Source organism: Suillus fuscotomentosus (assembly GCF_016647785.1).
Source record: "Suillus fuscotomentosus strain FC203 chromosome Unknown F5891scaffold_63, whole genome shotgun sequence".
Lineage (NCBI taxonomy): Eukaryota > Fungi > Basidiomycota > Agaricomycetes > Boletales > Suillaceae > Suillus > Suillus fuscotomentosus.
The window spans coordinates 130,836-152,733 of NW_024539575.1; the positions used below are offsets into that span (position 1 = coordinate 130,836).

At 44.7% G+C, this 21,898-nt stretch overlaps 6 protein-coding genes across 6 annotated transcripts; 2 read left to right on the forward strand and 4 right to left on the reverse strand.

The window, feature by feature from the left end:
• Positions 1–1,531: 1,531 nt before the first annotated feature.
• Positions 1,532–3,934, reverse strand: F5891DRAFT_1193892 (uncharacterized protein; the record flags this gene model as incomplete). The annotated part of the gene is made up of 6 exons (XM_041367844.1): positions 1,532–2,050; positions 2,102–2,344; positions 2,794–2,919; positions 2,973–3,072; positions 3,154–3,749; positions 3,797–3,934. 6 exons carry the CDS (start codon positions 3,932–3,934, stop codon positions 1,532–1,534), a joined length of 1,722 nt encoding a protein of 573 aa, XP_041221293.1.
• A 1,678-nt stretch (positions 3,935–5,612) lies between these two features.
• F5891DRAFT_1193893 (uncharacterized protein) lies at positions 5,613–6,693 on the forward strand (the record flags this gene model as incomplete). Its single annotated transcript, XM_041367845.1, has 6 exons — positions 5,613–5,637; positions 5,703–5,850; positions 5,900–6,084; positions 6,147–6,167; positions 6,398–6,553; positions 6,608–6,693. 6 exons carry the CDS (start codon positions 5,613–5,615, stop codon positions 6,691–6,693), a joined length of 621 nt encoding a protein of 206 aa, XP_041221294.1.
• Positions 6,694–8,089: 1,396 nt separating this feature from the next.
• On the forward strand, positions 8,090–8,311 carry F5891DRAFT_959697 (uncharacterized protein; the record flags this gene model as incomplete). The annotated part of the gene is made up of 1 exon (XM_041375670.1): positions 8,090–8,311. The coding sequence occupies one exon, from the start codon at positions 8,090–8,092 to the stop codon at positions 8,309–8,311; it is 222 nt and encodes a 73-aa protein (XP_041221295.1).
• A 3,654-nt stretch (positions 8,312–11,965) lies between these two features.
• Positions 11,966–13,662, reverse strand: F5891DRAFT_1193894 (uncharacterized protein; the record flags this gene model as incomplete). The annotated part of the gene is made up of 5 exons (XM_041367846.1): positions 11,966–12,042; positions 12,078–12,629; positions 12,814–13,003; positions 13,072–13,289; positions 13,347–13,662. 5 exons carry the CDS (start codon positions 13,660–13,662, stop codon positions 11,966–11,968), a joined length of 1,353 nt encoding a protein of 450 aa, XP_041221296.1.
• Positions 13,663–13,861: 199 nt separating this feature from the next.
• Positions 13,862–15,012, reverse strand: F5891DRAFT_1193895 (uncharacterized protein; the record flags this gene model as incomplete). The annotated part of the gene is made up of 5 exons (XM_041367847.1): positions 13,862–14,178; positions 14,287–14,364; positions 14,417–14,609; positions 14,680–14,902; positions 14,951–15,012. The coding sequence occupies 5 exons, from the start codon at positions 15,010–15,012 to the stop codon at positions 13,862–13,864; spliced, it is 873 nt and encodes a 290-aa protein (XP_041221297.1).
• A 345-nt stretch (positions 15,013–15,357) lies between these two features.
• F5891DRAFT_959725 (uncharacterized protein) lies at positions 15,358–18,105 on the reverse strand (the record flags this gene model as incomplete). The annotated part of the gene is made up of 5 exons (XM_041375674.1): positions 15,358–16,016; positions 16,065–16,417; positions 16,469–17,062; positions 17,112–17,704; positions 17,752–18,105. 5 exons carry the CDS (start codon positions 18,103–18,105, stop codon positions 15,358–15,360), a joined length of 2,553 nt encoding a protein of 850 aa, XP_041221298.1.
• Between the last annotated feature and the right edge of the window lie 3,793 nt (positions 18,106–21,898).

Here is a 21,898-nt window from a genome sequence, read left to right on the forward strand (position 1 = left end):
CCCTGCCATCAGTATGGGTATATGTACCATTGTATGGGCCTAATCATCCATATCGGTAGCACAATACTTATATCACATACTGGGCCCACTCCTAAATTATGGACCACTAGACCATATCTTGGGCCTACCCCTCTCCATTGGTACACCTTTATTTGGGCCCACCTCAGGTGACCCGTCTTATTGGGCGAATTATCAACTTCTGGTGGCTTTATATATCGGAAAAAGTTACTGAAGGGGCTCCACGCACATGAGCACTTCGGTTGCGCATCAGCGCACGCATCTTCGGTTCCATCACCCATCCTCCGTCCATCCATTTCATGTCTGTTTGGTTTGTCGGTGCGTATTCTGATTCTATGTTTATTTATTCTGACATATCTCCAGTGCTTATGACCATATTTCGTATGTTTTCCATCATGGACCCTTACATTACATATTATCTTGTATCTGCTTCACTTCTTGGTTTGCTTTAGCACTTGACAGCACTTATCATTACTTAGTATATATACACGCACCTAAACTGTATAATGAGTATCTTTCTGCCCACACATCATTGGACTCTAAGTCTAAGTTCCCTCTCACATCTTTAAGTATTTAAGTACAATACGAGCGCCTGCCACCGTACATTAATAGAGAAACTCTGCCAATTAGTTTTCTGACTCCTTAAGAGTCACTGCATTCCACCACCTGCACGCGCACACCGCTTCCACTTAGCGCATGCTCCCGTTATAAGTTGCGCATTGTCGCTTATCATCGGCCATCATCGCTCATCAGTGCTTTATGTCACTTTCACTCACTAGCACTTCACTCATCGTCGTGTGCCTTACCAGGCTTGACCAAGTGCCTGGTCTAGTGTTTCTCTTCATTTATACACTTAGAGGAACCTTCTCAGTAGCAATCTCCTTTGGCCGATGTATATCTCACTCACTGAGGACTACTTGAGTTTATCTCATACCATCATATAACCCCACTACCAATTCCTCTTCTGGTGACTAATGTCAATGAAAGTCAACAATGATGCTGGAAAAATAACAGGGTCATTACCAGGATTGTGATATGCTTCGGCGAGGATCCTTGCAAAATGAGAGCAAGACAACATCAAGCTCCGGGGGTGGAAGGACCCTCGGTGTCACTCCAACGATGGCACAGAACTGGCAGCAGACATAGTTGCTCGCAATGTAAGTTGTAGCCAATGCCCACTCAGCAGGCAGGGGATTCATTATGTGGGGGACAGAAACATGATACAGACTAACTGGTAAACACTTTTATACATAAAACTTATCAAGCATCAGTGATGGGTCATAACATCATGACATAAAAACACCAGTGCAGGTCTCCGGTGATGAAAGGCATGGACACTTGGGAGTCTACTTTGAGACAAAGATGATATACATTATAGGCATGTAAAGCACCGGTGAAGATAATTGGCATGTGATAGATCATCTGACTTAATAAATAGTCACCACATAATGGCAAACACAAATTCCAATTATCTAAAAGTGCACATGTTCAAAGCATGTTGACAACAACTTGTCTAGTTGCAACCGATCCCCGATGCCGATTCCTCAAAGGCACCTCTAGGGTGAGAACCTGAAGGTCCTGCGACTTCATTATTGGTGGATTGGCTGGCAGCAGTGGAAGGACCTGCAATGATGTGGGTGACTCCACCACCAGAATGGGATGCAGCAGCACATGATGTCGCAGTGAGGGTGACTGCCAGGCCCTGAATTCCAAAACTGCCAGTGAAACTGGTACCAGGGAGGCCTGGAGCTGTAGACAGCCCTGGTATAAAATTAAAGTAAAGCTGTTCCATCGCCTGTGCCTGTCTGGAGCTCATGCTTTGTGTGTAGGGAGTACCATGGCTGATGGGAGGAAAGAACATGGCATGATTGAAATGCGGAAGGGACACATTGGAGACAACATGTTGCTGAAGCGATTCATAAGCATCACTGAGGATGGCAGTGCTTGTTCCATTCGAAGCCACCTTTGCTTCGGCACTCCAGAGCTGGGCCTCATGATGCTGACTTTCTGCATGCAAGGCCTTGACTTCCTCCTGCAATATGGCAATCTTGGCACGCATAGTCTCCATTGTTCAAAGTGCAACACCCTGGGCAGTAAGGCAGATGTTGATGGCTTCAATGAGTGTGGCGGTGATTGCATTATGGGCACAGAGCTCAGCTACCTGGTTTTGAAGGTCGATGATGGTGTCCTGTAGGACTTTATTGGCAGCGATGAGTGACACCGAGTCTCTGTTTGCCTTCAGTGTCAGGGCTCCCAGATCCCTTGCCACTGTGTCACCCAAAGAATCAATCAGCATGTCCTCAGCGGCTGCCGCCATGTGATTGAGCTTCAAGGTGAGTGAATGGAACAGGGGACATATTGACAATGGCAGGACCAGTATGCATTGGTAATGCAGCACACCCAGCGCCCTCACCATCATCATGTACATATGAGCATATCTAATACTCTTAGCTCATGAAATAGTCAATGACGAATGCAAATACCTTCATCATAATCTGGAGTGTGATCTGACTGAACTGTAATATTGACTGGGTGCTCCGACCTAGAACATTTGATTTTCTTCCTGGAACACCTGGCGCAAGCTCTGAGCACTGTGCCCACCCCATATCCTTGCCAACAAATTGTTAAACTGTTCCATTGTTACAACTTTGCCAGTCAAGCAAAATGTTGCTCACTGACCTTTCCTGACAGGCAGCACAAGGTGGGTTCAATTGTGGCCCCGCTTTTCGCTACACCAAGTTCAAAAGGATTCAAAATAAAGGATTACACTCTTACCACGCCGATATCCTCCTCTTGCCCAGTGCTAATGTCGCCGACATCCTCCAGGATGTTTCCTTCATCTTCCTCCATCAACATTGCTTGCCGATGGCCATGTTTCTGAGTTGTTGTACCGGCATTTTGCTGTAAAAGAAACGTGAGGCCAACATGACATCCAGAATGATGAAGGTTCCTACTTGCAATGAAGAAGAGTCTTGAAACCATGGTTTTAATTGACCACTGTCATCACCTGTAGCCGGCAGGTGGTTAGGCAATACAGTCCGCTTCATTGGCGGCCTGGATTTTTTCTGTAAGAACCGCTTGTGGCCACAGCAGTGATTATCTGGTGGCAGCACAACTTCCTTGCCCTTGCCTTACACATCCACAACTACGACCTCATCCAACTCAGATGCTCTGGCCATCTCCATTTGCTTGCTTTTCAGCATTGGCTTCTGCCTACTGTCTCTCAGCGGGATATCGACTGCGATGTGGGCCTTTACCTTTACCGGCATTTCAATCTTGCCTTGATGTTGGAAACCGGACACTTGGGTGTCAGCAGTGTCAATGAATGTCTGCTTCTTGTGGGGGCTGGTGTCAGTTTGCGCTATTTCCTTCACAATTTCAACTTCATCACTGTCAATAGTCATGTCTATCAGTGTCTTCTTCACGATAGGCATTAATGTTGAATGAGCAGCTGGGAGCATCAGCGAGTTAGTCATCACTGTTATTTTGGGTTGCATCGGGGGCTGGGATGCCAGTCCCTTCATCAAGGCTTCTTCAAATGTGTGGGCCTTGCTACAAAGCAGATGTTGCTGGATATGAGAGTTGCTCAGTAGGATGTTTCTCCAGATTGGCAGAGTGAGAAATGATCTCTTGCCCACTAGATCCACATGCTCTGACAACTCCATCGCCGCTGAGAGTATCACCGGCGGGATCATTGTTGCTGACTCTCCATGGGCTTGAAATGCCGCCATCTATTCTACTTTAGGACAGGAAGAATGGCCTATGAGTACTTGCTAACCATGATTTTTGCCATCTCCATGGCCATTTCTAGATGGCCAGTGTGTCCTTTTGTGCAATTGATGGCTCTAGTGAGAATTTGCAGAATCTCAGCAGTAGCATCACTAAGAGCCCTGTTGGAAATATCCACAGGTGGCATATTGAGCAGGGAATGGGTGTAACACTGCAGGCATTTGCCCATGTTCCTCCACCAAACATTCAAAAAACATTGATTGAGAAGATAGAAATTTCCCCTCATTTTTCCTGTCAAAACATTTAAAAAAAGTAATTCATGTTTCAATGATGTTCTGTGTGTGAGATATGATGCAAAAATTGGTCATGTTCCTTCAAGTATTTTCCACCTATTGTGTTTGAAATAACAGCTTCAAATAACGTTAACTTTCTTCTCTATGTTCTTCAAATATACTATGTTTTCAAATGTTCTGTGTATATTTGAAAAACACAGGGAAGAAAATCAACATTATTTTAAGCTATTATTTCAAGGATAATGGATGGAAAATACAGCATTATCCTTGAAGGAACATGACCAATTTCTGCATCATGGCCCACACACAGAGCATCATTGAAACATGAATTACTTTTTTTCAATATTTTGACAAGAAAAATGAGGGGAAATTTCTATCTTCTCAATCAATGTTTTTTGAATGTTTGGTGGAGAAACATGGGAAAATGCCTGCAGTGTAAGAAGAGATGCCAGGGATGGGGAAAATTAACATTTACATCAGTATTATAGGCTGGATTCAAGCGCTGTGTCAATATTGAATATTGGCTCCGGTACCCATACCATGCGGTGCCATGAACCACAATGTTGGACCACATGTGTAGTTTCACACGGAGAAAATCCATTGTTGAAACCCCGCAGTGGGCAAACCACAACAAATCCAAAGAGGTTGTTATATCACATATAGTCACACTTCTCTTCTGGACTTCTGACCCTTAGATCCGATGCGGTCCAGTGCATAGATCCGCTTCCGATCTGATATAGATAAGCTTCTTAATCCATTTCCTGTTTACATAATGTTGAACACAGCCTATTCGGTATTTCCTCTTCCTGATGTTTTGGTTATACTTATTACCAGTATGCTTACTGATCCGTGAACCTATGTTTCATTTCTGACTCGTGTTTGATAATCTTTGCATATGCTTTGTACATAGCCTCGGACCTCTGCTTACTGATCCTTCCGTTATTTCCTTAGTATATAAACTTGTGTATATGTCCTGTAGTACCTCAGTTTGAATATCATCTTAGATTGTCCTCCTTCTGTCCTCCAGACTTGAGTCTATCTAACTCTTGTCCCCCTCCGAGACTTCAGATTGATTCCGATAGTCTATATCCTCAGCTCTACCTTCGGGTAGTCTATACTCTGTTCGGACTTGTCCGGATTAGTCTTACACATGTTTCCGATATCCAGAAGTCATCCGGATATAACTATGAGACTTGTCCGGACCTTTGGACGTGTTATTGTTAGTGCTTGAAATAGGGGACAGTACTTAGGAAAAGGGCACAGCATACAAGCTGAGGCCAAAGTCCTTCAGATCCGATCCTACGAGAGTATGACCTTATCAGGGGTCCTATCCAATCTTTCATCTCATCCTCACCATCTTTCTGATCCAATATAACTCAAGCAACTGACTGTCATATATATTTCAAAGTCTAAACAAACAGCAATTCCCCATCTCACCTGCTGTCTTCCCACGCTGGCGACCCACCCCAAAGTAAGTGTTCTAATAAAAGACAAATTATTGTTGACAGACCCATAGAGTTCAATTTTGGCTTTAAGCCATCTGGCCTGTCAAAGGCAGACAAGTTGCTGGCAATGCCAGAAGCACCCCAACAGCAAAGTAAGTGTTCTAATGAAAGACAGATTATTGTTGACAAGCCTATGGAGTTCAATTTTGGCTTTAAGCCATCTGGCCTTTCGAAGGCAGACAAGTCGCCGGCAATGCCGGAAGCACCCTGACAGTTGAACTTTGGGTTCAATGTCTGAAAGCGAGACCCAGTGGCAGCGGAATTGAAGCCCATGCCGTCTCCCACAAGACCTATGTTCAACTTCGGTTGGACAGCATCTGTGCCTAGTGTGGGGCAGGTCTCACTAGTGGCTAGTCAATTCAACTTTGGAATGAACACTCATCCTCTGGCGATGTCATTGCCCATGAACCTCAGCTGGAAACTCCATTCCACTTCTGCTGCAATCCATGTCAAGCAGCCTGCCCCACCACTGCCAGAGTCACCACTGGCCAAATCAACCACATCACTGTTGAACTTCGGTTCCAGTCCATCTTTGCCAAGTGGGGGGTAGGGGTCACCGGCACCTCAACAATCTGACTTTGGAATGTACATCAATCCTCAGGCCAGGCCATCGCCAATGAATGTTGGTTGGAAACACTGTTTGACTTTTGCTACAGTTCAGGAGCCTGTTCCACCTCCAACACAATCACCACTGACCACATCAGTGCCAGTTGAAGAACACTAGCTGCAGTTCAATTTTAGCTGGAGGCAAAGATCCTCTTTCTCCACGCCGGCTCCAGCCCCTCATGTCAGATTTGATTTGACCAATCAACATAAGTGGTTAGTCTGAACTCTTCTCTGCCACTCACTTAGCCACCATCTCAGCATTTCAGTTTGGAGGCCAGGCCCCTCTTCCTCAGGTCGGAAATTGGACGCCGATCCCCCTCACTGCTGCTCCCAACCCCACTACACCACCGGCTGCCCCTTCCTCAGAGCCTGTGGCATACTCTCTGAAGGCTATGCCCTACAGTGAGGGGCCATTTCCAATCCCCAAACGGTGAAAGCTGAATTCCGCCAATGAAGGAGAGCGGCGTCAGACTTTCACAAACCTTGTCGGTGAGGCTGAGAGGGCGGCGATCGACATTGTGGCATGCCTCCAAGGAGAATGAATGTGAGTTCACATTCGCATTTCATCACTGACTTTACTAACACATTCTAGTGTATAAACTAGCACAGATGATGCTTGGCAGTCTGATTCAGCCCGGTGATGATGTTCGTGATCCTGTACTGGCTGAAATTCTTGACAGCAACCAGGCTGTAATGTTGGCGTTCCTTGAGTGTAGAGATCGGTTGACTCGGACCTTCAAAGATCTGATCACCATCCATCATGCGGCTGAGCACCATGCACGCCAACTCTCAGTTCTATTGTCTCTGGCAACCGAAGTTGAGACAGCAGAGGGGATGGCCACCGGAGGTCACTAGTTCATATAATATATGCATCTAGATAGCCTGCCTAATGTAAATATGTCTGTTTCAATATGGAAGTCAATTTCACGATTATGCCGATAGCCAAGCGATTCAATTGCATTGATTCTATACACACCCTATGATAGTATGTTGATATAATGACTACTTTTTGCCGTGCTGCTTCTTTGCTGACTTGGCAGGCTGCCTGGTATCAACATCATCCTTGATTGTAGGAGGGTGCACCATGTCGGACACTGCCTGTTTGACATCCCGCCGTGACCTGGCAGTCTGGATTTGCTGTGAATGTGAAGTCTTGTTCACCGGTATAGTGGTTTGGGGTGGCGGCGAGATCTCCTGCATGTGACCGGAGGATGGCACTGCCCCTTCACTGCAACCATCCTTGGCCCTTCTTGCAGATTCCAATAAAGTATTAAAGTAGACTCATTGGAGGTTCTAGGATCCAAAAGTGGACACCAAAACATAGGTATGCAGTGGTGGAATGACAGAAATTATATAGGACTAGGAAGGTAGTGGGTAAATGGGTGGAGAGACCGAAGATCAGTAAATCTGTTCCAGCCACCCTGACTAAGTCTTTCTCAAGGCAGGCATCTTATGGAATGCTTCACCATGGTGGTGATGACTTTGTTGGGGACATTGACAGTCACAGGGTGACTCCACTGCATCTGCAAAAATACCTGGTGAGTCTTCTCTCACACTTAGTTGTAGTTCTCTGTTAATCTTTGTTCAGAGTCAAAATGACTATATACATCAATGGGTCCCAAAGATAATGGCGAAAGCCAGAACTCAGTTAAGATGAAAGAATGACTTTATTACTAGACACTGTACCTAATGGCGAAAGCCAGAACTAAGTACAGTTAGCAACTAGATAGATATAATGAATATGTAAACATACCTCAGTTGAGATGAAAGAACAACTGAGGAATAACTTTAACGAGCGTGTAACTATTGTAAGTGTGATGCTGGAACATGCTGACGCTTACTGCAAGTATGTATGTCCATTCTCTATTCCAACAAAAGACCCAAACATATCTTGACATACTCCTTGAAAGGGAGGTTCCATCAGATAGGTCATGTATCATGTGTAGGACAGATGGTGTCTATAAATGCCATGGGTGCTTTGGTGAGCCTCTGTATTGCACAAATTGTTGCGGAACCCAGCACCAAAGGCATCCCTTTCATTGGGTCAGCCAATGGACAGGCTCCTTCTTTGAGGAAAGTTGCTTGGTCAAGACTAGGATGGTGATATGGCTTGGACATGAAGGAAATGCATGCCCATGGGATGATGATCTTGGGGAGTGAGATTTTTTCTGTGCCCGCTGATATCCAGCTCTTTCAAATGGGTCTGTTTCCAGCCTCATTTTTAGAACCAAAAACAGCTTTCATATTTAATGTCTTGGATGACTTCTTGCTGGACAACCTGGAGTGCGGGACCTCGGCGATGAATTATTACAGCAAATTAAGGAGGATGACAACAAGTGTATTTCCCAACTTGGTGCTGGCAGGTTCATTGGTCACTCACTGGCTGAATTCCATGTACAATATATTTTTGTTCCTTCAGTACCTACATAAACATATCTAGGCTAGCTAATTAAATTTGTTCCACATGTTCCAGGTACTTTAGATGTATCACCGATATAATGCTGCTTCGCTGGGTAGACCAACATATGACCATGAGGATGCAGCCTGACAATGTAATAACCTATGAAGATGGATCCTCCAGGCATAGTTGAGCATGGTATCGGGACATATTCCCAGCAATACAATGAACAATGCCACACATCATTCCGCTAGTTTAAATTGGGCAGCTACATGGGCCTGCCCTTGTATGCTGTGTACCTGACACGAGCCCAATGTACTCATCAAAGGGGTGTGGGCCCGCTAATGCTTAGGGCTGCTTCATGGTGGGCCCACGCCCATGCCCGCTAATGCTTAGGGCCGCTTCATGGTGGGCCCACGCCCATTAATGGACATTATGTGGGCCCATGCACAAACTGACAAGCATATGCTGGGCCTGGCCCTTGCCATGATAGTTGCCCCGCAGGCCCGCCTGCATGTCTGGGGTACTGTGGTTAGGCCCATGTCCATATTAGACAGCTGGTGAGCCCGCCTTTGGACATAAGGATGTTGTGACGGCCCGTCTGTATATGCAGTATGTAGTACTGGCCTGGGCCCACTTGTATGTACACCTTACGAGGAGTAGGCCCATCCCAGTCATTGAGCTTACATTGCCTGGGCCTGCTGATTCTGAAAGTAACAAGGGCATGGGTCCTTTCCTCCAACATGGATACCACGGGCAGGCCCATGCCCCTGTAAATCATCATATCGGCCCACATGCATAACCCAGCTCCAATTTGCTCCTACCATTGAGACTCGCTGACCAACACATGAATTCCGCCAACCGCAATTAATATTATTTTGCCACTCGGCAATGCAATTGGTTTTGCCGGGTAGGATTATTATTATTTTGGTGAACCTACATGCATTCAGCAGTCTGGACTTCTGGTGATTCCAACTGAAATTTGCATTTGCTGACACATGCTATTTCCGGATAGATATTGGGTTGGCAGTCTCATTTTTTTCCGGTCAGGATCAATGTGATTCTGGCGGTTACAAATGAAATTTGCATTCACCGATACATGTTCTTTCTTTTGCTGCTGTAAATTGCAGGACTATCTTCAGCAATGATAATCCGGAAACTCATGGGTCCACTGGAAATCCTTGAGGAAAAATCTGGCCAGTATAATATAGGCCCACCTTGTACTCCATGGGCCCACCTTAGTGTCTTGAAGAATGTAGGCCTTGGGCCCACCCCTAATCATTCAATACATAGCACCCACTGGCCTACACTCAGACATGACCTACATTGATAAAGTGGGCCCATGGTGGGCTGACCCATGTCACTCGGAAGAAATGTCAAGGTGGGCTGGCCATGTTTAGAGGGTTATGTCACTGAAGGGGCTCATCCACACGCAATATGGTTGAACACTCAATTGGACATAATGTCAAGGATAGTTTGCCACCTGCACTAACTCTTAAACGTGTGTGCGAAGCTCAAGCAGTAGGCCGTTCACGTCAACACAAGTAAGTTTATTATTTCTACTGGTATGTCAGGACTTAATGTCAATATAGAAGGGGGAAGTTTTGAGTATTTGCGGTCTTATTTTGTAGGACTACCTGTAGTTTGTCGTGTATTATCTTGTTGACTCCTGCTCTTATGTACAAAAAATAAAGTAATTTTTGTTTAGTTACAGTAATTGACATTAATTGCTTGATCTGAGACAACTTTGTGATGACTTAGCTCAACTGCCCCGTGATGGGTCATGTGACAATGTTGAACCCTCAGACTCTGGGGCTAGCTCCAGGTGGAATTCAAACACTGCACGCCTGCTGGTTGTGGTGGGCGGTAATATCAGTAAATTCTTAAATTGTCTACTCGAGTTACACTTGATATGAAGAATTCTAGAAATGCATTGAATTTGAACTGCTCCGAGTATAAAATAGTAATAGTTGAATGCTAGTAAGTGAAATTTGATTGTGAAACCGAGAAACAAAGGTACAAGACATGACAGTATAAAGTGTCATACACATGAGACTCGACAAAATGTGCTCGAATGAGCGAAGAAAATGGTTCGGTAGGAGGCAAAGACAAATGTGAGTGATGGAGGCACAAAGGTCATGCTCACACGAGGGAAACATCAGTTAGACAGCTGTGAATCGATTCAACTTGGTTAAATAAGTTTAACATTTAACCATGAATATTGTGATAGAGATGGACACGCGAGTACCAGGGAGCTCACACAAGTGGGTGGGAGGTGTTCAAGGAACCAACCAGAAGACCAGAGGTGATGATGAGTGTTTGCACAGAGGTTGAGAGATACTACAGGTGTGATCAGCATTTGTGTTTGCCATAACACAGGTTTGGTTTGAAAATGAAAAATGACTTGTAAGCGAGACACGATTTTTTGAAATGAGATGAGGTGAAACACTCACGAGCAACCCTCTTCTCCAAACTCTGATACTCCTCAATAGCCTCTGTATATTCCTGCACCTCATAGTACTACCATTGATTGTTGACCAAGTTGATACAATCACGTGAGGTTCGTCATTGAAAATTTTGGCATCTAAGTATTCAAAGCAGAGTCATAGCGTAGCAGTACAGTGGCTCAAAAAATGTCTGAATGTTTATGCATTTTCAAGTAATTGGGTAATGGAAAGCCAGGACTCAATGACAACAAGATGATATAGGGACACTTCTAGAAGCCCTATATCCTGGCTCAAATTTGAGATATTCATCGTGAGAATCCAACCATATATGGTAATTTCAAAGACATGACTCATTAGGACACTTTTTTGACTTTATATTTAACCAAGACTATTCTACAATTCTAGTACTTGGTGTTACCCCCTTTGGCTTTAATAACTGCTGCAATCCTCCTAGGCATACTTTCTGACACTCCTCTTTAGCAATCTTTTCCCACTCTGCTGCAACTCTCTCTCATAGTTCAAATAGCCCATTTGGAGGATCTTAATAGGCAGCAAGTAGTCTTTTGAGTAATTCCCAGCACCTCAACCTCACATGATCCCTACCTAATTAGGTTGTCATATACCCCCGGGAGTGGCAACCTAATTAGGTACGACTGCACCAAATACGCACACTGCCAGTAAATAGCTGAATAATGTTCAATATCTATACTTTGGCAAAACACCAGTGTGTCAGACTGTTTGGCGGGGCTCGGGCATACGCAACCATTCCCAATTTAGAAGCTTATGCACTGTTCATACTTCGGGAACGTCCGCACGTCTCGTGCTCACTGTCGTCGATGACAAGCTCGCTTCTAGGCTTAAATCACGTCTAAAATAGCTAGTTCTTTTTCTAAAAAACACAATAAAATCATTCATTGCTTGTATATATAATGGCTATACAAAAAGCAAGGAACTAGGTATAGTATATATCTAGAGGACGGAGACAATGTGAGGGTGGAGTGGGGTGTTGGCAGAGGCATTGGGAGATGGATGTCTCCAGTGCAGCACTAGATGGTGTTGTTGAGTTGGGGCTCGTTGTTACCAGTGTCATTGGCTGGGGCATTCATCCTCTTCCGAGGTCCACGCTTGACACCCTTGTCTGATCGTTCCTTCCGGGCCTTCTTTGGCACGTGCATAGCATTGCCATTTGCTGCGGTTATAACATTGATGGCCGCAATTGGCACTGTACGCTGGTGAGAGGGTGCCACCTGAGATTGACTGTCTGGAGTCAAGGAGGATGTCGAAGGTGAATCATCGTCATTTGAAGGGACAGAAGACTGAGTGCTTGCGGTCGGTATCGTGTTCTGGAGCCCTCTGTCCTCTCCCTCATTTTCATTCCTGTTGTGCAGTGCAGCCTGAAAGTATTCCTCTTCCCACTTCTCAAACTCGGTATCACTTAGCTTGTGAAACCTAGTGGCACCGGAATCCCATGCAGACTTTAGGACAGATATTTCAGTCCGCGAATTGATGTCCCCAGGGCAGCAGAATTTGGAGAGCGGCCAGTTTTCAACAATGATGTGATACTTCGCAGTGATGTGGTGGTCGAAGTTATGATAATACATGCGAGAAACTCTCTCAGGGGCGGCAGCAAGTTCTTCTCAAAATTGAGACGAATACATCAAGAGAGCAGCAAAAAACATGTACAAAGTTTCTTGAAAATTAGCTCCCCGGTAGCTTTCTTGAGGTTGAGAGTCTCTTGTAAGTAGGTTTTAGCCACACCTGTGCAGCATGTATTGCTCGTTAGTTGCACTGCAATAGACGAGGCCCATAAGCCTTACCTTGAATGCCAGCAATGGAAAATGCCTCTAGTCTTAAAGCAACGTCCACTGCGCTAACTTTGAAACACGCATCAAAAAAGTCCGTGGCGTGCGAGGTTTGAAATATGTGTGGTTGGTTGAAGTGGTCAGTAGTAGAGCGTGTTGCGATGAAAATAATCTCAACTCCAGTGCGGGCATTCAGAGCGCGAGCCTGTCAATAGAATTTTGTGCATCAGAGGGGATATATCACTGGATAAGCGACAGAAACAAAATATGTACCTCGCGGTCAATGGCCTGCACTGACCTTTGACAATCATGGAAGGCTTCCAGGGGGACATTTCGAATGGCAAGCTTCTTCATTTCACGATGATCTTCCAAATCCTTGACAGCGGCTTGAGTGGCATCCTCCTGCTCACTTTTTGACATGGAATTCCACCGCTCAGCAATTCTATGAGCACATTGTGCTGCTTTCAAGGGTGCAATGCTGGGTGCTCGTTCTATGGAAAAAACTATGTATCAGTGAGTGGAACTTCCAATGTAGCAGTTGCCCATACCATCATTGATCCGTTTGACTTCTTGTCGACAAAATGTGTTCCATCGATTGATGCCACGAGACGACTGGGCAATGCATGAGTGCTGCATTATCTCCTCATAGTAGTACTGGACACTATGCCCACTAAATTGAGCATGCAATTTCTCTGCTTCATGAAAGACAACATTGCGAGCAGCTTGGAGGGCGCTTGAGTATGAAATGCAATGAGCTTGCCTCTTCTCCTTCAGTACTGCTTTTTCGGCTGCGCTGCGCTTGTATCGTCGTTTTTCACGGCGACGCCAAGGTACTCGAGGTTTATTGGTTGTAAGTGCCTGCATTTTGGGGGCATAATGGCTGACTTTGCTCGAGCTCGTTTGTTTCACCATTATCAAGGGCGATGAGGTTTCTAGTAAGAATGGTCGGCTAGTTTTTTCGGCTAGTCTTACGGATGTTAGCGTCATGCAGCACATGCGACTTTTAGAGACAAACATATGTCGGGAACATGGAAATCATAGGGGAAAAAACAATGTACATGAGTTAGGATTCGTTGTCTCCAGTGACGATAAGCCACAACCACCGAGCCTCTGCAACAGGAAGGCCTCTACTTGACAGATTATTGACAAACTGTTGCCCAGACATACTAACATCCAGGGCATGCTGAATGCAGAGGAGGGCACGAGAAGAATAACCATGGGCCTCAAGATAGCTATCAGGTATATCGCCAAAAGATCGGAGGGGTGTATCGTCAGCAGGAGGTGGGCTATAGAGTGTTGATTGAATACCGCTCAATTCCCGCATGTACTGGTACACCCGCACTGGTGCATTCGAGGATGTAGCGAGAGATGGGCGATTGTCTGCCAGGGTCCTCCAAGCACGTGGTCATTGAGGCGTGCTGGTATTAAAAGCGAGCGCTATTTGACTGACTGATAAGTGGTAGAGTAGAAATCCATGGAAAAACTTACGAGGGGCGGAAGATTCACCCAAGATCGAACTGACAGTTGAAAGAAGCCTCTTTGGAGGGTCGAGGGAGAGATTTGATACTGTAAATGACCATCAGATAGACATCAAGAGCTGACAAGACATAGATCATACCCTCGACAACAGGTGACTCTACAACCTTCTCTTTCATGAGACCTATCTTGCCGCCAATGGGTCTGCCATCAATACACTTTCCTTTCATGATCATCCAAGCGACAGCGTCCGCAAAAGTTTCGAATTTCTTGTACATCGGACTGCAATATCCAGACACCAGTTGGTGGCAATCTTTCCTAGAAGCAGATGCAATCTATCATTATTTTGATAGATAATTGGATGCACCACTTTGTGTAGATACAAATCTCGTGTTCCCTCAATACTCCATAGAAGCCCTGAAGTGTGCCCTCCCGACGTTCCTTCTGAAGCACACCTTGTGCAGCATCAGAGTCCATAAATGCGCGTGCGACAACTATAGCATCTTCTGTTGGCACGGAACATACGAGATCGTGAAGAGAAAACAGTTTTTCTGCTTGAGTGTTGGTCTGACAGTGAATTACCAAGGGAAAGTAGTGAGTGTCGGATCCACTGTAGGCAGTGAAAGGTCTGGAGGAGTTGATCAGCGTGAATTGATAACTTCATGAAATCACTCACTGTTTGTCATATATTCCTGGAGATATACCCCCAAATACTACCCAGTACTTGCGAGAACTCATTAAGTTGCAAAAGTAAGAGACTGACGATGTTGAAGAAGGTGGAAGTAGAAACACAATGTTTTTGATGTGATCAGACGATCGGTGATAGCGCTGATTTCAAAATCAGCGCTATCACCGATCGTCTGATCACATCAAAAACATTGTGTTTCTACTTCCACCTTCTTCAACATCGTCAGTCTCTTACTTTTGCAACTTAATGAGTTCTCGCAAGTACTGGGTAGAGCGCCTTACAGTGCTTACTTAGTGATTCATTTGAAGGGCTCTTCACTCAAAGAAAATAGAAAATTCAAGCAATCATAGTATTTATGTAGGCGAATGTTAATGAAAACTACACGTTACACTAGTTCAACGATGAAGCATCAAGTCAGAGAGATATTCTATCAAGGTACCAATGTCCTGTGTCAATTCCTCGACTTCATCAACAGCGGGTGCACTGTCGTCGTCATACTCAACTTTGTTACTGCTAGACAAAGCAATATCCTCTGTAGTACACCCTCTAGATCCTTTCCTGATGCCTGCTGAAATCGAGCCGGAGAATCCTGGAAGCAAGTGGATCTTTGAAATGCGGTGAAGGACTTGCATGTTGATTAGACGGTGGTGTGAGCAGTATTCATACACTGCGACATGTTCAATAGCTTGTTCAGCTGCGAGTGAAGCGAGACATTGGGTAAAGAAAGTGTCTTCATCTATGATGGCAGTGTGCAAACGGCGGATCTCCACGTTGCATCGGTCTATTTCCTCCTTCGCATGGTTAATCCGTAGCCATTGTCGGATCACTGCACGGATAGCAGGTTTGGCCCACATTTTTTCGCGAACGTCTTGTCGTGTATCTCGCAGGAGGTTGAACTCCTCAAGAAAGCTGTAATGGGATACCTTGGACCAATCAAGCTGGGGGCGAGGGGGTGATAGTGCTGCAGCTGCTGTATTATATGTCTTGACGGTGTTTTGAATAGCATGACATTGAGTTTGAAGGGATTTAGATATGTGGGTGCGCATTTTATAAGCTGATAATATCAATCAGTGATTACAAAATAAACAATTAGCAGAAGGACACGCACCAGTCTGTGAGATATTCAGCCGCTGAAGCTCGAAGAGCCGTTGGACTACTAAGCGCTGAAGATTGTCCAACACATGTTGATACTGATGATTCGACATATACTTCAGCGTTGCTTGATACTCAGGTGACGAAGGCTGCCATCGATTAGCGATACCCATCTTCACTTCCATGGAAGTGACTTCTTGCTGTATTGTAGCGAGACGCTCAGCGCTGTACCGACATTGTGTCTCAAGTTTTCTCGTGGCCATCATGTCATCGGAATAGGACTGTGTGCCCGTAAAAGAGATGAACTGATAATCCTTTGGAGTCGTAGATAGAAAACGTGTAGATGCGGACTGCACCTGAGATCTAAGATGATAGTTAGTTACTTGGTTAAATGCGAAAAAAAGAAATAAGAACTCTGCATCTCTCAGCTTCAGTAGGAGTTCCACATATGCCATCGCGTGGACATCCCACTCAGTCTCTTTACCCAGATGTGCGAAATACTCAATTTCCTCCTGACGCCAAGTCTGCAGATCACCCTCCTGAATGCCGAGTGATTGCTTTGCTTCATCAAGAGCAATCGACTCCGTCGAGACAATGTCGAGCACTTGCTTGTAGTTATTGTATATCATAGTACCAAGATTCAAGTACTTATCCTCGTCCCATTGCTTGAAAAAGAGGTCCAAAAAGACATGACGGCGGTATGAACTGGCATATCGGATGACAGGGGCAATAGCATTCAATGCGCTGAAAAAATGTTCAATAGTTCCAAAGTCTTCAAGACCCGCACCAACAATCCCGTTTGGATGGTTCTTCGTTTGACACAGGTAGTTGTGTCTGTAGCCGTGAAAGGCGTCAACACACATGCAGCACTTTTGCCTCTCGAATGCATCACCCAGCCTGCTTGCACGGATGGTAGATTGAAATCCGCAGCCTATATCATATGCTCCCAGAGCGTGTTCGCCAAGAACATCAATGACGTTAGACATGATCGCGAGAGGATATTTCGCACTGTCAAGTCGTTAGATATGAAATACATTGTAGAGACAAGAGATCTTACAGTTCACCACTGCGGACCATGTCTGTCACCCATAACAAAAGACCATGACGATAAGCGGAAACAAAAATCCCCGTTTCGTCAAAGACAGACCACATATGTTTCTTCTCTTCATTGGCAGCTGCTTTCCAGTTTTTACTACAGTCAGATGACATGACCTGCATTGTGAGATCGTCCGTGTTGACTTCAGGGTGTGTGTCCTCTTCTCCTGTGGTATTGAAAACACCCACAACTGGGTCTGCATCATCTGAGTCTGAAGCGCGTGGTCGAACTTCATTGGCGAAGCTATCAACAAAGTCACATGGTATGATGTAGTCGCTCTCGGTGTATGTCCGCGTGTCTCCTCGCTCGCGTCGTCCTAGTCCTGCCATGCGTTTGGCTGAGTTGCCACCATCGAGGACATACATGCGAGAGAATGGTAATGAGGGCTCATCCTCCAACTCATAGGTGCAGGGAGGGCATGAGTTGAGTATGCGCCAGTTGGGAGTACTGCGACCGAGAGCAGCGTTGACTCTCTGCTCAACCTGCTGAAGTATGGCCAAGTAAGTATCAAAAGCATCGGCTAGTACAGTACGCCAGTGACGTTTATAGGGTACCTAATGCCAGTTAGTGATGCAAAACTCAGAGTAGACAAGAGTAGTACCTTGTATGAATCGCAAATCACCTTGACATATGCCTCGACGCTAAATGAAGGTTTGCGGAGACGGAGGTGACGAAAATGCTCCAGAGTACGAAGTGAGATAGCTACTGAGGGTGACACCGGTACATGACTGAGAAAGCCAGCACGGACAAGGTCAATTGCAGGAGACAGACTCTTCGCATCACGATGAATGAAAGTGCTTGTTTGTAGCGTGAAGATATCAACGATAGCGATGGTAAAGCTGTAGGAATCGGAGGGAATGGAAGGGCAATTGCTGGCAGGTACAGGCTGGGGCTGATCGGAGCATGTTGCCTTCCAGCATAGATAAGTATCTGTGAGTGTCGCCAGGAGGGGCATCCAGTTGGCATGCAAGTGGTCTAAACGCTGTCGCCATGTTTGATTGTCTTTGTAGACGCGCTGGTTCCACCTAATGCTAAAAATCAATGAAAGTTGATTTGTGAGAGAAGGAATACTGATGGTGTCTCCACATAATCGCGGATGGCAGTGGTAATCGTTTCACTGGTGTCTGAAGGCTCAGTCTCCCACTCCCCTGCTGGTTCATCGTCTTGTCCATCATATGCGAGGGTCATGTCCTCCGAGTCCACGTCAGATCGTATCTCTCCGAGAACATTGAGTGAATCACTACCGAGACCTACAGAATGAATAATAAGTAATGAAGATTGCACAGTACCTACCTGAAATATTGAGGCGGTAGTGTGCCTGCCCAGTGAGACGTTCGTGTCCTACTGCCTGTAGTCCAAGTGTGGTACTACGTTGCTTCCCATCACTGGTGACACTGACAACATGGACTTGGCGGGAGACTCCCTTTCATTTGTTGCGTGTTGCTGGCATAGATATTGGGTTTCTCGTCGTCGACGACGGTGAGCATGAGACGTGCGGATGTTCCCGAAGTATGAACAGCGAGTAAGCTTCTAAATTGGGAATGGTTGCATACGCCCGAACCCCACCAAACAGTCTGACACACTGGTGTTTTGCCAAAGTATAGATATTGAACATTATTCAGCTATTTACTGGCAGTGTGCGTATTTGGTGCAGTCGTACCTAATTAGGTTGCCACTCCCAGGGGTATATGACAACCTAATTAGGTAGGGATCATGTGAGGTTGAGGTGATTCCCAGAGATGTTCAATGAGATTCAGATCTGGAGACTGTGCTGGCCATGATAGAACATTGATATCATGGTCTTCAAACCATTTTGTAGCCAGTTTTGAGATGTGCTTGGGGTCATTATCTTGTTGAAAGATGATGTCTTCTTCATCAATCCCTGACTCCTGCATGGTTTTGAGTAGACACTCCTCTAGAATGGAAATGTACCGCTCTGCATTCATCCTTCCTTCTATCTCACAAAGAATTCTCACACCACTCCATCCCATACAACCCCATACCATTATGTTTCCTCCTCCAAACTTCAGTGTACTCTTGACTTCTCTTTCTCCTAATGGTTCTCCTGCCTTTTTCCACACATATTCCTGGCCATCTGACCCCATTCTATTGATTTTTGTTTCATCTGACCAAATAATTTTCTTCCAGTCTTCCACAGTCTAATGTTGGTGCTTTAAAGCAAAGGCTAGCCTTCTCTTTCTATGAGCTACAGAGAGAAGAGGTTTTTTCTTCTTGGTTACAGCCTTGAGATTGGCTGCCTTGAGGGTGTTTCTAACAGTTTGGGTTGAGACAGGAGTGGAGATGATGGAATTGATGAACTTGGTAGCTTGAGTAGCATTTGAAGCCTTGCCAGATAGAATTTGGTGAACAATAGCTCTTTTGTTCTGTGGAGTAAGCTTGGGGGGACATCCCATTTTATGATTTTCCTTCTCTAGCATGTGTTCCTTTATGACTGTAGCAATAGTGGACTTGCCAAGACCAGTTTTGGAGGCAATTTGCCTAGTAAATAAACCAGAGGTATAGAAAACAAGGATATTATCCTTTTGAGCAGAGGAGATGGGTTTCATGATAATTATGTTGAATGTCATAATCTTATGTGGGTTTATATATTCAAATGATATTAAAATCAGACCATATCAGTATTATGACACTACTTTAATCAAGAATATAATGTATGAATGGTCTGATTTTGTAATTTTAATGAAAAGTCAAAAAAGTGTCCGAATGAGTTCATGTATTTGAAATTACCATATCCTGCCCATATATGGTTGGATTCTCACTATAAATATCTCAAATTTGAGCCAGGATATAGGGCCTCCAGAAGTGTCCCTATATTAATTTGTTATCATTGAGTCCTGGCTTGCCATTGCCCAATTACTTGAAAATGCATAAACATTCGGACACTTTTTTGAGCCACTGTATGTTCCTACATACCTGGGGATGCACTTCTACGATAGTTTCTTCTCACAAGTCCCTTCTGAGTCATCTTATCTATAATCACATTAAAACATAACAGTACCACAATACATCCATTAAAGTGTTTGTGATGTCAAAATATATTAGTAATCGATACCCAGAGCCATCTCTGTGGTATAATAGAGCAGAAACCATCATCACTCACTGATTTCCCTGATTTCCCTTGTAATGTTGGTGTTACAAAGTTATCTATTTGCCAGAGCTAACTGTATTCCACACTAGGCCTTGCTGTTAATTTGCATTTTGCAACCATAACGCAAGGAAGAAGTTCTTACTTGAAAAACATGTATGGGAGACACATGTATCTGTCACAATGCTCGGTTAGTGCATACTGCCCTCTTCATTGATGTGTTAGATGACTTTCTTTATCAGTTGATGGTTCAAATCTGGTCTATGCAAGTGATATGTGTTTTCACTGTCCATTATGCGACCACACCATGATTGACTCATTTGCAATGAGGACACATCACAAATGACATTTGGAGAGTGAGGTCTCCTCTTCTGTTCAAAGAAATTCTACCTTATCAGACTTGGCACACATCAATAAAAAATGTAGCCAGTAACATGTTCCTGAGGCGTTCCAATGCTTAGATACATCAGCAAACACTTGTTAAATAAGTCACCTTAAAATTCATTTGCATCTGGGCTTCATCCTATCAAGTTTCAGGAGACACAGGAATCTACTGTAGACTGCCCTCCCTCCCCTCAACAACACTGCAAGAAAAAAGAAAGTGTTGACCTTTGAGAGCCTGACCCCTTTGCTAAATGTCATGGAGGTATGTTATATCATGATAGTTTACAAATATGTCCCTTATAATACCACCTCAGGATCACTAGGCCTTTGGTCCAGAGCTTGCCCCTTTGCTGGAAGATTTGGCTGTTCTCCATGGTATTAGTATCATCATTGATGCTACGTACAAAATCACCATTTGGATTGATTATGCTATCGCCATTCATGCCAAACACATCTGCAGCCACACTGTCTCTCACCACTGCTTCAATCCTAATCCCAACCCCTCCCTCCTGGAGTCAGACATGACTCATATCCTCAAGTTATTTGGATGTATCAATGACTTCACTCCACCTTCTGGTGTTGTTCCTTCCATAGTTGGCCTCAAGGTTCTTGACAGTTTAGTCTGCTTGATAGAGGGCTGCAGCTACCTGTCAGCCTCCCTCTAGATCATGCAGGAATACTTTAAGATTACCTACCCCAATGACCAATGGCACCTAAACACCAAGGAATGAGATATTTAGCACATGTATAAGTTCCATGGCAATCAAACACTTATCCTCATAGACCTGAACCAGATCATGCCCCCGTAGCAACATGTATTTGCTGACTACCAGGATGAGATCAGGAAGAAAGCCCCCTAAGTTGATCTGGATATCTATCATGTTGACCAAGATACTTGCAAGCATGAGACATTCCTTGTCAAGATGGGATGGAACAAGGTCATTAAGGGTCTCCAGGTTATTTCAAGCCCTGCTAACAAAGAGGAACATCTTCAATTATTACACACTGCCATCCATAATTAGCTCAATGACATTTGCATTATGCTGCCCAACCTTGATCTCATCTTCCTACAATTGATCAACACTTCAAAAGGGTAGGTTTATTTTAATTAACTTTCATCAGAACTCAACTGACACTCTTGTAGTCAAATTGTGAATGCTCCTTATGACACATATGTCGAAAGTGCGTGTGCCTTTTGAGACACTTTTTGATAATGTCTCTGCAGTTCATTGATAAACCCCAAACATTCTCATTCGAG